A 15733-nucleotide genomic window follows, 5' to 3' on the forward strand; every position below is an offset into this window, starting at 1 on the left:
GTCGTGGTGGGTTTTAGGAGGCCAGTAAATAACTCCCTCCTCTTTTCTTCCCAAATTCTAAATGACTTTGAGGATACCTCTTTCCCTTCCCTCTCCTCCCCTCCCCCCTCCCTTCCTTCTTTCCTTTTTCTTCCTTCATTTTTTTTTTTCTTTGTGTATTGATTAAGCATCTAGTATGTGTCAGATACCGTGCCATATGGTGGGACACAAACAAGAGTCACCCGTGCTCCCACCCCTGGGCCCCCGTCAGGCCCTCACCACATGGTTTTGTGATGCCCAGATTGTGTGTCTGTTTCCACATTAGACCCTGAGCCCTCGGAGGGAACCAGTCTGGTGGTACTAGGTAAGCATCAGCCATCGTCTTGTGAATGAATGAGTGGGTGAAATTTGCACTGGATGTTGAAGGGTCATTGAGACATTGTCAGGAAGTGAATGGGCTCTTAAGAAAATAACCCAAGCCTGGGCCGTTCCTGGCTTTCTGGAAGGAGCAAGTTCACCTAGAGCATCAAATGGCCAAGCATCTTGCTACACAGGCCGACCGAGGCAGAAAATAGCCCTGTCCTCACACCTGTGCCTTGCCCCCGGTCCCACCAGTGCCCGACCGGCCAGAGGGGGATTTTCATGGGGACATAATGAGACCGCTGCTGAGCAGAGCAGCAGCAGTGCCACTCTGGTTTCCATGGTGACCCTCACTCGTCTTTGCAGCCAGGTGTTTGTCGGAGAAGTTCTGTGTCCCACAGACACCTTCTTTCGGCAAGTGTTTACCGAGCTCCCGCTGAGTGCTTGGCGCAGAGCTGGGTGAGGTGCTGGAGAGGAAGCCAGACCAAGTGAGGACCCAACATGCAGCCGTCTACGGGGAGAATCAACCCAGACGACTAAATGCAGTGCAGGGAGACGCGGTGCAGGCTGGGATGATCGTCGACTAGCACCCTCACCCCCACTGCAGCCCCTCCGCTGTGTGCCAAGGAGTTACAAATGGTCCATTTAACAACTGCAGGCTGTGATGGGTGTGCTCTCTGACTCAGCATCTCCCCTTCCTCACAACACCCCTTCCAAATCACAAGGTTTGTGCATCCTCTTAGGAGTTTCTTAGACATAACAGGAATCATCTCAACAGTTGGGCGTGTCTGAGGGGTCAGTAAACAGCTCCCATCTCCCACCGCCTTGAGTTCTAAGCCAATTGGGAGATAAGACATACATCAGGCATGTTGTCCAGTCCAGCCAGAAAAATCACCCATCACTTTTATTGCTTAGAAGAGCTAGGCTGGAGGATGCGGCTTTTATCTGGAAGCATAGCCAGCCCCACTGCAGGCCTCTCCCTAAAACTGACTGCAGGGGATTCCTGCTTCGGTCCTCCGTCACTTCCGCTCCCAGATCTTCTCCACGTGGAAGGGCCGTAAGCAGGGGGAAAAGGCACATGGCCCCTCCCCAGCACAGGCCATCAGTCAGCTGCAGTGATGGACACTAGTTCATGGAAGTTTGTGTGTGCTGGCAGGTAGGGCTGGGTGCTCTGGGTGTGGTGGTGCTTCTAGCCGACTTCTGAGGCCCTGGCCTGGGCCACCATCTTGACATCACTACCCACATTGGTCTGGCACCAGCCACAGAGAGCGGCCAGAAGAGAGGTTGTCAGAAGCGACCCAGAAATTCATTCTGTCCTGCAGGGACATGTAGTCCCTGACTCTGATAACACCCATGTTTGCTTTTTTTCTGTTTCTGTACTCAGTTTTTTGAATAGTAACTAATGAACATGGCCAAGAACTAGAATGACAGAAGAGGCCATACTGTAAAAACCAAATTGTCTTCTCATCACCTGCACTCTGGTTGTCATCCCTAGAGGCAAAGGCAGTCTATTACCCATGTCATGTACCCTTTGGAGATCATTGATGACTATATGTATATTTACACATATACTCCTTTATTAAAATGCAAAATAATCACATACTTTACCCACTGTTTTGCTCCCTTTTCTCCCACTTTGCAGCAGTCTTGGAGATCTATACCTACACAGCGACCTTGCTCTTTTAAGTGGCTGCATAATATTCCAATAACAGTAATCATAACTGAATTTTTGGAGAATTTAATACGAATGAGACACTGATCTGGTTTTTTTATTGACATTGACATTAACATATTTACCCTTCAGAGCAGCCTCTGAGCTAAGTACTGTTTACAGATGAGGAAACTAAAGCCCAGAGAGTTTAAGTCACTTTCCAGAGGTCACAAGGCAAGTAGGAGGTGTGGTCAGGACATGCGTCCGGTACGCGGGCCTATCACTGCTGTGGCCTCTCCCATTGCGGAGCACGGGCTCTGGACACGCAGGCTCAGCGGCCATGGCTCACGGGCCCAGCCGCTCCGCGGCATGTGGGATCCTCCCGGACCAGGGCACGAACCCGTGTCCCCTGCATCGGCAGGCGGACTCTCAACCACTGCGCCACCAGGGAAGCCCCCAGAGCCTACCATCTTAACCACACCCTCCCACAGTGCTGCGGTGCCTGTCCGGCACAGACGTCTTGATGCACGTGTGCAAGGTCATCTGTAGCATGAATTCTTCAAAGTCAAGTTGCTGCATTAGTGTGTATTTTTAAAAATAGGTATTGCCCACCATAGAGACCAGACCCGTTTGCCACCCCCAGTGTTTGAGATCCTCTCTTTCCCACACCCTAGTCATAGGGGCAGCTGATCTTTCTACCTGTGTCGGTCTGATAGGAAACCATTGCACCTCCCTGGAGCTCTAATTTTTCACTTTTCTTATAATGTGTGAGGTTGGACAACTTTTCATACGTTGAAGGTGTAGTTGTGTTTTCTTGTCTGGCTAGCAGAGGAGGTCGCCTGGGCTTAGCGCAGGACTGCTTGAGTTGCAAGGTTCTTCCCCACTCCTGGCTCCGCCATTTAATCATTTAATGACCTTGACCACAACCCATAACCTTCCTGTGTGTCAGTGTCCTCATCTGAACACGGGGATGGTGAAGGTTTAATGAGCTCCCACACACCCAGACCTGAGCGTGGCGATGCCTGGCTCACAGTAAGTGATTCACCTGTTTCCAGTCATTTTAGCTCTTGGCTCTATTCTGCCCACTGAACCCCATGGTTTCTTTCTATGGCTCAGTTTCATGGATTTTGCAAAAATGGCCAGCATTTCCTCGGTGACTCCTGACTCCTTATTCCACTGCCCACGCATGAGTCGTTCAGTCTACAGTAGGTGGCAAGGGGCTGGAAATGCAAGGGTGAGCTCAATAGGCAGGGTCCTGGCCCTCGGGGCTTATAGTCTACTGAGGGAGACAGACAATCAGCAGAGGACCACATGGAAAAATACATGATTCCACACCGTGCTGGGCACCGTGAAGCTTTATCTCCTTGCCCTTAGCACGTGTCTGCCCTGTAATCAGCACCAGTCCCGAGAAGTGGACAAGTCACCCCGAGTGCTCAGTAAATGTTGGTGAACGAGTGAACAAGAATAGGATTAATGCTGTGATTGTGTCCAGTGCACGTAAAGTGAAAAATCGTTAACTCTGTGCAAGTGCGACAATAAAAAGCCCAGAAATTCGTTCACCTCCTGAAACAGTGGTGGCTGAGCTCGTGAGGGGCTGCCAGGATGGCACACCTTGGAGGTGGTTGTCATGATATGTTGGGATGTGGTGACGGTTAAATGAGCAGCAAAGGGCACATTTTATATGTATGATCAATGAGTGGGAAAATAAGCTTTTCTTGGTTATGTAAGAGTACACCCTTATAAACTAGTGAAAGGATAGATGTGGGATGAAAACCATTTTCACAAATTGCTGATCATCTGTTAGCTAACATCAAGTATAAAGTGATTTCTACTTTCCTGGGAGGATAGAGTCTTAGAGTTTTGATGCTGCAAAGGATCTTAGAGGCCATCTGGTCTAAATTCTTGGCCAGGGAAAAAGTATTCTTGTTACCAAAAGTTAGGTTGGCTACTCGCTGCTTGAAAGCCAATACTCGAGAGGCAAGGTTGGTAGAAAAGAAAGTTTCGTTTATTTTGGAGGCCAGCAACTGGGGGAGAAGGCAGACTCGTGTCCAAAGGCCAACTCTCCCCTGATAATCAGTGGACAAGAGCTTTTGAAGGGAATTTTCAGGGGTGTGTAGGTGGAGGGAGGGGGCTACATGCAGAAGCAGCACAGTCAGCTCTGACAGTCATCTGGAAATTGGTCATGCAGTGGTCTGATGATCAGCGTCATCTTGATTGTTTTAAGTACAGTTAATCTTCAGTTTCTGGGTCAGTTTGTTCCCATTTCTTTGAGGCTAGTTCTCAGAATTGTGGCAGCTTATGTCATGGCTACAGTCTGATTACCATGTAGTTAACTTCTTCCACCTGGCGGGGGTTTCAGTATCTACAGAGCAGCTCAGAGGATATGGCCATGGCTCAGAATATTATCTATAGCCCTTGAAGAAGAACTAAAAGTCCTTGACTTTGCTTAATGACTGAACTATTGTTATTTGGTCGTGTTTGACTGTTTTCCTTTGCTTCTGCATTTTCTCACTCTCTGATTAATTTTTGTTTGTTTGTTTGTTTGTTTTTGCGGTACGCGGGCCACTCACTGTCGTGGCCTCTCCCGTTGTGGAGCACAGGCTCCGGACACGCAGGCTCAGCGGCCATGACTCACGGGCCCAGCCACTCCGCGGCACGTGGGATCTTCCCGTACTGGGGCACGAACCCGTGTCCCCTGCATCGGCAGGCGGACTCTCAATCACTGTGCCACCAGGGAAGCCCTCTCTGATTAATTTTATTCTTTGGCTAAACTTTTTCTATAGACAAGAGGCAGGTAGAGGGCAAGGACCATGGGGTCCTTCTCCATTCCATTGTCTCTAGTACACCCAACAGATGGTCAACCCATTTCTACTTGGATATCTCATTGACAGTGAGGGGATTCCATTCTTGGGAGGCTGCTGTTAGAGCTTGAATTGTGTCCTTGCAAGAAGATATATTGAAGTCCTAAACCCCAGCACCAGTGAATATGACTTTATTTGGAAATAGAATCTTTACAGATGCAATTAAGATGCCAGTATGACTGGTGTCCTTATAAGAGGGAAATTTGGACACAGAAACAGAAAGGAGGAACATCATGTGAAGACAGAGGTAAAGACTAGTGATGTCTCTACAAGCCAAGAAATGCCAAAGATTGCTGGCAACACCAGAAGCTGGGAGAGAGGTATGGGGCAGATTCTCCTTCATGGTCCTCAGAAGGCACCAACCCCGTGGACACCTTGCCTTTAGACTCTGGCCTCCAGAAGTGGGAGAGAATACATTTCTGTTCTTTGAAGCCACCTGGTTGGTGGTACTTTGTTAATGAGGCAGTCCTAGGAAACCAATACAGCACCTTATATCCATTTGTTCGGAATCAGAATCTGAGAGTAGTGCTGGGAATCTGCATCTTAACATGACTTGAAGTCATTCTGGTCCTTCTGATGCCTAATAGTTCGAGGGCTTCTGCTGGAGACCCGTGTGCCCAAACCGTGCATCCTCTAGTTGGTTCTAGAGTCCCAAGCTTCCCCGTGTAAAACTGCAAACCCTCCAGCCCTCTGTCTCTCTTACCCTGGACCATTCATCTGCAACTCCGAGCCCTCACTGCCTGAAGGATGCTCCTGAGGGTCTTAACCCCCCTGCATAGCTTCCCACCTCTTGATCCAGACTTCTTCTGTGACACAAGGCATTTCTGTTGTCCTGAGCCACCTGGTTTGTGAGACTCTGTTACAGCAGCTCCAGGAAACCAATAAGTCGTCCATCTCAGTGTAGGCAGCTTGTAGTCCTTGAAAGGCCCTCCTCATCTTTAACCAGGAGTCCCCATTCAAGGTTCCACGTGAGCAAGCAAACAGCCTGGTGAACTGTGGGCGTCATCCCGACACGGCCTCTCCTTGGGGCCCCTCACCTCTCTCTCCCAGACCTCTCCCCTCTTTCCATCTCACCTTTACCACCCGATTCCTGGTCATTGCCATGGCTTCACCGGCCACCTGCACTCACCGCACGTCCATCCCGGACCCTCAATCCATTCTTTTCAGTGACCCCGGCTTTGCCAGCCTCCTGTTGCTCTTGGTAAACCAGTGTCGTCTGCCCCAACTGGAAATAGTGTACACATGGTCACCATTGCCAGATACCTCTGAAATCATCAAGAAGATGGTGGAACCTGGAACAACAATAGACATTTTAGGGAGGTGGCTTCTAGTGGATTACAAAGAAGACCATTCTGACTGTCTGAGCTCTCCCACGATGGAAAGCCCGCCTGGAGAGGCAGTTAGCACCCCTCACCATGCGTGTGCAGAGTGGTGGCTGGGGGACTTCTGCAGGAAAGATAATGAGGACACCTGGGCGTTGGTTGGAAAGATGACTTAGCTGATGTCCAAGGTTGATCTCATTTCTAAAGCCGTCTTTAAATGTTCCACCTTATATTTTCTTTCCCATCACTGTCATCTAATCTCCAGGTAGAGCAAGATCCAGCTATACAAATAAGAATTTCAAATGTAATCTATTTATGTAACATTCATCTCTCCACTTCTCCATCCATCTATCCATCTGTTTATGTTCCCTTCAAATTTTCTTTTCTTTGCCATAAAGAATGACACCAAGGAAGACTCTGATGGCCATAACCACAGCAACAACAGTGTGAAGTAACATTTTCCAGCATCTGTTTTGTGCCGGGCACCAGCTAAGTGCTTTGTGTGTGTCAGTGTGAGGCAGTGGGGCAGAGTATAGTGCCAGGACTCTGGAGACATGTCATGCCTTCAAATCCCAGTTCTGCCACCTAATAGCATTGTGACTTTCAACAAGGTAATTTTTCTGTGTCTCAGTTTCTTCACCTACCTTATAAGATCATCATGGGGATTAAATGGCTTGATATCCATCAAGCTATTAAAACAAAGCCTGTGCATAAAAGGCACTATTAACCCTCTCAATGACCTTCATTTTAAAAAAAATGTATTTTATTGAAGTATAGTTGATTTACAATGTTAATTTCTGCTGTACAGCAAAGTGATTCAGTTATACATAAATATCTTCTTTTTCATATTCTTTTCCATTATGATTTATTACAGGATATCGACTATAGTTCCCGGGGCTATACAGTAGGACCTTGTTGTTTATCTATCCTATATATAATAATTTGCATCTGCTAATCCCAAACTCCCAATCCTCCCCTCCCCCAACCCCCTTGCCCTTGGCAACCGCAGGTCTTGTCTCTACGTCTGTGAGTCTGTTTCTGTTTTGTAGATAAGTTCATGTGCATCTCAGTGGCCTTCATTTGACATGGGTGATAATATTCTTACTAACCAACTAGGGATCTAGGATCAGAGACATCAAATAACTCACCTGAGTCACCCGGCGCCTAAGAGGGGGAGCTGAGATTGGAAGCTAAGTTGGCGTGACTCCCGAGCTCATGATGTTTTCAGACGTAGTGAAACACCATCTCTTGGGAAACGGCCAAGTGGAGAGAGGAACTCTCCCTTACATTTTTCGCCTGTTCCAGAGCTGTCCCGTCAGGTCTGGCCACCGAGGGGTTGGGGAGTGAGCAGTGATGTGGAAACGCCAGGATGGAAGGAGTTAACGAGCCTCTGCTTCAAGCTTGGAGAGGGAGGGCCCAAGCTGACTTCTAAACCAAGAGATCTTTAAGAGGAAAAAGTCAAAGACAAGGATGCTGACCCTGGATCTGACAATCTATTTGAGTTTATACCAAACTAAAAAATTTAGGGTTTATCATAACTTCAACCAGTGTTTCACTCACACACAGTAGTTAGTCTTACTCTGATTTAACCTGCCATTACAGTTTTGACAGTGAGGATACCCAGGAGGTATTTTCCCCTGAATTCTTATTGTCCAGGCCCTCAAATCGATTGGATATAAATACGATTTATGGTCTCTACATGGAATCTTGCTGCAGTAAGATGCCATGGAAATTGGCTCCTATGAGGAAAATTTTGTTTTCACTAATACTCAGTTGGTTTTTGTGGGTCTGTTATGCTTACATCAGCCAACATGGAGACTTGTATTATAAAAAATGGCATGGCCATTTCATTTTCACTCTGAATGAGTTACCCTCCACGTTAATGAGTCCTCTTTCTCATTCAGGAGAACACCTACCGCCTTCTGTAGCAAATTCTACTGTAGTTTCTTTCTGACACCTTGCTTGCCATTTGGTGAGAACTTGATTCATTTTTATACAAAATAAATAAGGAAAAAGACACCTATGTCTTTGTTTCTTTTGTATCGTCCGTAGCTACGCAAAGTATTAATCAGTTCTGGGATAAGTTAAGCTGTACCATTTCTTTTGCAAAGATGTTGTCATGGGAAAAAGCCACTAATACATCTTAACGGCTTATATTTATGAAGCGCTCCCTCGGTGCTGGTCATTGTTCTAACTCCCATGGGAAATCACTCATTTATTAAGAGGGCTGTTGCTTGTACAGGATGTATAAGCAGCAAAACTGGCCAGAGTAAGTACATTCCTCTCTAAAGTACAGTGACAAAAGCTGACACTTCTGTGACCTGAAAAAATTAAATGTTCTCTAGGAAAGAAGCGTTTGAATCTTGCTAACTTTGCCAACTTGTTGAAGTAGTAAAGAAGATGAAGAATCCCAGTCCGCCTGTGCAACTCAAAATGTCTTTGTTTCATGGAGGCATTAGGGACTTTTGGAGGGGGCGGGGAGTGGGAAAATATGTGTATTTCATTGTTGTCTAAATAATTAAAAGTACCATAGGGGGTGATGAGAATTTTACCAGTGGATCCAATCCTGTATGTAAACTATGCATTCTTAATATGCATTTAGTTCTTCTGTGGCTGGTTGGGAAATTAACAGATGACACCTTCATTAATTGCATGCTATTTTAATTGGTTTAAAGGGACATTTTTCTTTCTTTTGTGGCTTTGGAACACCCTGACAGTTTTATTGTTACTTCTGAGAGTTTATCCATGGTGATTAACATTAATACCATTAAAACAGAAAGTGTCTGTGAACTTGTGTTCCCAGGGGATCGGGAAGGGTGAGCTGTGAGGACCGACTCTCTTCTGCCACCAATTTCCTGGGAGAGAGAATAGAAAAGAATAAGGAAACTACTGTATTTAGAAACAACAAAATGCCGGACTCCGCACCATGTATTTTCTATATCTTATCTCTTTTAGCCCTGAACAACTACCTATGAGGATGGTCCCCATTGTGCGGTGGGGAAGCCGAGTCCTTTACCCAGCTCGCTTAAGCTAGGAAGCGATTTAACAGCAGAGAACTTATGGAAATGTCCTCCTGTTCATTTCAATCCCCATGTACCTGGCAAAGCACTTGCAGTTTACCCAATAGGCAGCCACCCATTTTCTAATACAAGTTAATAAATGAATGAATGAATGGATGATGGATGGAGTGAGTCAGATAAGGTGTATGAGTTTCATATGCAGCTGTAACAAGTGACCACAAACTTGGTGGCTTAAAAGAACACGAATGTATTATCTTACAGTTCTGGACATCGAAGTCCAACACGGGCCTCGCTAGGAAAACTCAAGATGTCAACTGTAGGGGAGAATCCATTTCGTTGCCTTATCCATCCTCCTGAAGCTGCCTACATTCCGAGGCTCGTGACCCCTTCCTCCATCTTCAAAGCTGATGATTCCATCACTCCTACCCCCCTACCCCCGCTTCCTTCATCGAATCTCCCTCTGATTCCCATTCCTCTTCTACCTCCCTCTTCCACTTTTAAAGACCTTGTTATCAATCTCTGATTAGCAGCCTTAGTTCCATCTGCAACCTTATTTCTCCTTTACCATGTCACCTAACAGATTCACAGCCTCTGGGGATTAGGACGTGAACATCTTTGCCGGGGGCATTATTTTGTCTACCACAAAAAGCTTCATTAAAGGTGTGAAATCTATTTTGTCTGTCTCAGTAGAGAAGTAATTCTTTGCTGAGACTGTGGAACATGGTTTGTTTGGTTCCTTGGATATTTAACCATGCACACACCACCTGGAAGCATCTCTTTGCTTTTTCCTTGCTTTGTAACCTGCAAACACTCTCCGCACATGCCATGTTCAGTAAGTACCCGTTGAGGAAATGAAAGAATGAAATGAACGAACTGTTGTTTAAAACTATATTAATTTGGTCTAAAGGACACGGGAGACATTTTGATCTAAGATGGTAAAATTTGAGCATTAAAAAGAATAATGGCTGTAGTCGATTGAAACCCACCAAATATATACAATTTCATAGTGATTCTATGCAGAGGCATGGGGTCTTCCTAGATTCAGCTCAACATTTGCACTCTTCAGACTCCCATAGGCCACACTTGACCCCTTCTATGTAACTCGAGGGCATGTGGGTGCCCTTGCCTCAGGTCACACTGCAACCTATAGCTGTCCAGGAGGTATTTTCTCCCCAAGTCACACAGCTCTAGTGCAAGGAGGTTCAGTCTACATCAGGCAGCTATGGGAGCCTTCCTGGCTTAAACGCTTCATACCCCAGAGTTGCCAGCATCTTTTGTAATAACTCGCGGGCATGGCTTCCAGCATTTCCACAAGGGACATGCCCAGGTCCAAGAATGACCTCACTTGGGAAAGTTCAAAGCACAGTGTCTGCTTCCCTGTTAGGGATTTATGGTTCATTTACAGGTCCTCCCATCCAGATGTAATTTACCAATCAGGTTTCATTTTTTATGACATTTGATTTTCTTGTCCTTCTGAGGTTTTCAGGTAAAAGCCAAAGCTCAGATTCTCAGGAAGTTGGAAAAAGTTTTATTAACCTTTTGCTCTCATACCTAAACAAGCAAATAAACCAACTAACAAACAGACCCCAACTCATTTGTCACCATGGGAGGTTGCGATGACACCAGCTCTTTAACTAGCAAAGAATCAAACATCTATCATAATTATAAGCTTTATGTCAGAGTAACTGCATTATTGAGGAGAGAAAGTTCTTTGTGAAGAATTCCAGCTTAAAAAAATACAGAAGAAATGATAGAATTAGAAAGTGTGATTTTTCAACCCCTGATGATATCATGGATCTAGGTAACAATTACAATGTATACTAAAACCATTAGGTGAAAGGTAGATAGGGAATTTCATAATATAGGGATCATGCTGGAACCACTTGAACTTGTGATCCATCTTAGTATTTACCCATTGTATGATCCTACAGGAAGCACACGGTACTACTTATGGTACATTTTAAAAAAACAAATTTAATCTGACTCTAATCAAGACCTTAGATCTAACTAGTAGTTTGTGGAAATACAAGGGATAGAGGAACAATGACACCCTTTGGAAGCAATCAGCCAAGTCCAGAATGTGGGACGTTCTGCAGGATGAACGACCAGGTTTCCCCAGCAAATCATGGAAGGGAAAATGGAAGGGCAGAGGGCTTCTCTGGTGGCGCAGCGGTTGAGAGTTCGCCTGCCGATGCAGGGGACACGGCTTCGTGCCCCGGTCCGGGAAGATCCCACATGCCGCGGAGCAGCTGGGCCCGTGAGCCATGGCCGCTGAGCCTGCGCGTCTGGAGCCTGTGCTCCGCAACGGGAGAGGCCACAACAGTGAGAGGCCCGCGTACCGCAAAAAAAAAAAAAAAGGAAGGGCAGAATGATATAGAATAAAGTGGACTTAGTCAACATTGTGGGATTTTGTTTGGTTCTTGAATTAAACTTTCAACTGTAAAAATTATTTTGGGACACTTGAGGTAGTTTGAATAATGACTGATATTAATTATTGGAATTATTGTTTGACACTTTAAATATGATACGGTTAAATGGTATTGAATATGATAATGACATCAAGGTTAGGCAAAACTGATATACATAAACACATATATACACATATATAGACATACATATGCACGTGTGTGTGTGTGTGTGTGTGTGTGTGTGTATATATATATATATATATATATATATATATATATATATATATATATATACAGTTGACAGTTAACGATGCATACTGAGGAAATTAAAGGTAAAATGAAAAATCTGGGGTTTGCTTTAAAATGCTAAGCAAACTTTTTTTTTTTTTTTGCGGTACACGGACCTCTCACTGTTGTGGCCTCTCCCGTTGCGGAGCACAGGCTCCGGACGCGCAGGCTCAGCGGCCATGGCTCACGGGCCCAGCTGCTCCGCGGCATGTGGGATCTTCCCGGTCCGGGGCGCGAAACCGTGTCCCCTGTATCGGCAGGAGGACTCTCAACTACTGCGCCACCAGGGAAGCCCAGCTAAGCAAACTTTGAAGGGAGTAACTAAAACAAGATTGGCAAATATTGACAGTTTTCCAAGTTGAGTAATGATTACATTGGGAGTCTGATTATTCTACCTACTTTAAGTGCCTGAAAATTTCCATAATAAAGTTTTCTTTTTTTTTCATAAGTTTTAAAATTTTTATTTATTTTATTTATTTATTTTTGGCCGCATTGGGTCTTTGTTGCTGTGCATGGGCTTTCTCTAGTTGTGGTGAGCAGGGGATACTCTTTGTTGCAGTGCGCGGGCTTCTCATTGCAGTGGCTTCTCTTGTTGCAAAGCATGGGCTCTAGGTGCATGGGCTTCAGTAGTTGTGGCACACGGGCTCAGTAGTTGTGGCTCGCGTGCTCTAAAGCGCAGGCTAAGTAGTTGTGGCCTATGGGCTTAGTTGCTCCGCGGCATGTGGGATCTTCCTGGACCAGGGCTTGAACACATGTCCCCTGCATTGGCAGGCGGATTCTTAACCACTGTGCCACCAGGGAAGCCCCATAATAAGGTTTTCTTAAAACCCTTATATTTTTACAGTCAGATGCCATTTTCTCCTATCAAATTATTAAATATATTTAAACATTTTACAGGGAGGGGTGAAATAAGGATCCTACTGCATTGCTGGGGAACTTCTGGAAAGCAGTTTGGCAGGATGCCCTAAGAGGCTTAAAATATTGCTAGCATTTGACCCAGTGATTCCCTTTGTAGAAATCGTACTGAAAAATTCATTGTGAATATCAAAAACTCTTTACAAAGATGTTCACTTCAGGTTATCTTAGACTTTGAATTTTGCAAGTAACCCAAATGTGCACCACTAGAAGAATGGTTAATTGAATCATGGTACACCACATCATGAAGTATTTTGCAACCATCATAAAGGAAACTTTTACAGTGTTTAAATACAACTGGAAGATGCCTGTTACAACATTAATTGAAAACAGGACAAAACTATACTTGCATGTATGTAAACAATATACATCCACGGGGAAAATATGTGTAGACAAAAAAAAAAACTGGAAGCAAATACAACAAATACCTCCATTGGTTCTGACTGGGTGATAGACCTACTGTGAATGAAGTCTTTTTCTGTGTTTATTTTCCAGATTTTTCTATCATAGACATAGTTTTGTCCTGTGCATCTTGTAATAGTTTTATAAAGGTATAACCAACAAACCATAAAATTCACCCACATTAAGAGTACAGTCTGATATATATGTGTAACTATATATAGCTGTACAACCACCATTACAACATTACAATCAAGTTTTAGAACCTGTGACTCTGTGAAGTATCTCACAAATATTTCTTGAGTAGACTTCATTTTTAGAGCAGTTTTAGATTTACAGAACAATTGAGAAGATAGTACAGAGAGTTCCTACGTACCCTGTACATAGTTTCCCCTGTTATTAAAATCTTCTATTACTGTGGTACATTTGTTAAAATTAATGACCCAATACTGATACGTTATTATTAACTAAAGTCCATACTCATTCAGATTTCCCTAGTTTTTACTTAATGTCCTTTTTCTGTTCCAGGATTCAATCCAGGGTATTACATTACATTTACTTGACATATCTATAAATTAATTTTTAATTGGAAAAAAAGTAAAATGAGCCTAATTTTTCAAATCCTCCAAATATTTAACCATTTTTCTCCTGGTCTTCTTGTTTTTGTTGACTTGTTGCTTGTTGACAAAGACCATGTCTTATATTAATTATATTCCTTGTAGTTTCCAACATGGTACCCTGCAAATTTACTAAATAATATTCTGCTAATTTAGTCACTGTCCTTCAATAACTGGATGGAGCAGAAGAGAGGGAGAAAAGGAAGAGAAGGAAGGAAAAGGAAAAAAGAAAGACCTTACTTTACAAATAAGTTGAAACCTCAGAGCTCTGAGGGACCTTTGGTTTCTGCTGTGATTTTATGTAATGGAATTCTCTTGACCTCTGTGTTTCCCAGGCTGGAAATTGCAACCCTGAATCGGGCAGACTCAGATCTGGAAGCTTGTCGAACCCAAATCAGCAAAGATATCATTGCTCTTCTACTGAAAAATCTGACCAGCAGTGGCCATCTCTCCCCTCAGGTAGAGAGGAGGATGGGTGCTGTTTTCAAAAAGCAGTTTCTGTTGCTGGAGAAAGAAATTCAAGACGAGTATGATCGGAAGATGGTGGCCTTGACAGCTGAGTGTGACCTAGAAACAAAAAAGAAGACAGAAAGCCAGTACCAGAGGGAGATGGCAGCAATGGAGGAAGCAGAAGAGGTGCTGAAACGTGTTAGTGAGAGGGTAAGGCAACTTTGAAAGGAAGGCTTTCCTTTGCCTCCCTCCTTCATCATTTATCCATCCATCCATACATACATACATCTACCTGCCCATTCATCCATCCACCCACCCATCCATCCATTCTCCCCACCTACCACCCTTCCATCTATCTGTCCATGTACTCATCCATCCATCCATTTATTCACTCACCACCCATCCATGCATCCATTCATCCAAACTCCAACCCATCCATCCATCTGCCTACCACCCTTCTATCCACCTGCCCATCTACACTTCCATCCATCCATCCAGAATTCATTTAGAAAGCATTTACTGATCACTACTGTCTAGGCAGTGAAGGTACAGAGAGCACTGAGACATGGTTCTTGCATTTGAGAAGTTCACAGTCTAATGAAGGATTCTCGCATATAACACATGTGAATTCATTCAGCCATGTTGTAATAGAGGTACGTTCACAGTGCTGTGGGGTGTCATGGGACAGGTAGAATGGCTTCATTCACAGAAAAGCATGTCCACAAGAGCACAGCTCCGGGGGGTTGTGATGTCAGTGCACACGTGTGTCCGTCTGGACTGCACCACAATAAGTTCTCTCCAGCACGGGCTCTGGCGTCAGACAAACCTGGACTCATATTCTAGTACACTCCAGCTCAGCTCCGGAAGGCCTTAACTAGCCTCTGTAAGTCTGTGAGTCAAGGCCGAGGGCGCCCCCCTCTCAGAGCAGCTGGAAGAAGTAATGCAGGAAAGGAGCCCCGGTGTGGGCTGCAGTAGGCTCTCGTGCACAGTGCCCAGTTCTGGGATCTCTGACCTCTCGGCCTTCCCAGGGCTGGTCTCTGTTGATCGGAGATCAGCTCTCATTTTCCTAAGAGAGTGTCAGTTTCCGTCTTGAAAGGAATCACGCCAGAGTTTTTTCCCGGGCGCACCAAATCCAGTCTGATTTCTACCTTCCTCCATGGAAGAGATGGCTGGTTCCCTCTGGTGACTTGAGCCCACATAACCTGTTCTGAAAATTTATCAACCTAGGGAGGCCTAACATCTTAGGAACGAGCTTCTGAACTCCTAACCTCCCTTCTGCAGACTGGCAGCCGTGCACAGAAATCCTCTGGGAGAGAGTAGAGAGCTCTCAGGGTGACAGCGCCTGGCTCTCAGATGGTCGGTCACCTGTGGTCAGACTACGGGCTGGGCACTTAAGCAGAGAGGTGCGATTCACGCTGTCTCACCCCCAGCCACTCCCCTGCAGCTGGGGTCCCCTCGCCTCA

General features: G+C 45.1%; 1 protein-coding gene across 3 annotated transcripts in view; it reads left to right on the forward strand.

Annotated features, from left to right (window-relative positions):
• The window catches only part of EVC2 (EvC ciliary complex subunit 2), a 141034-nt gene that overhangs the window by 59702 nt on the left and 65599 nt on the right, over window positions 1–15733 (forward strand). For all 3 annotated transcript variants that reach the window (XM_079920375.1, XM_079920377.1, XM_079920376.1), the window contains one exon: window positions 14156–14480. In XM_079920375.1, the coding sequence (XP_079776501.1) occupies window positions 14156–14480 (325 nt within the window). The remainder of the gene's footprint in view (window positions 1–14155; window positions 14481–15733) is intronic.

The sequence above is a fragment of the Stenella coeruleoalba genome, assembly GCF_951394435.1.
Source record: "Stenella coeruleoalba genome assembly, chromosome: 4".
NCBI classification, from domain to species: domain Eukaryota; kingdom Metazoa; phylum Chordata; class Mammalia; order Artiodactyla; family Delphinidae; genus Stenella; species Stenella coeruleoalba.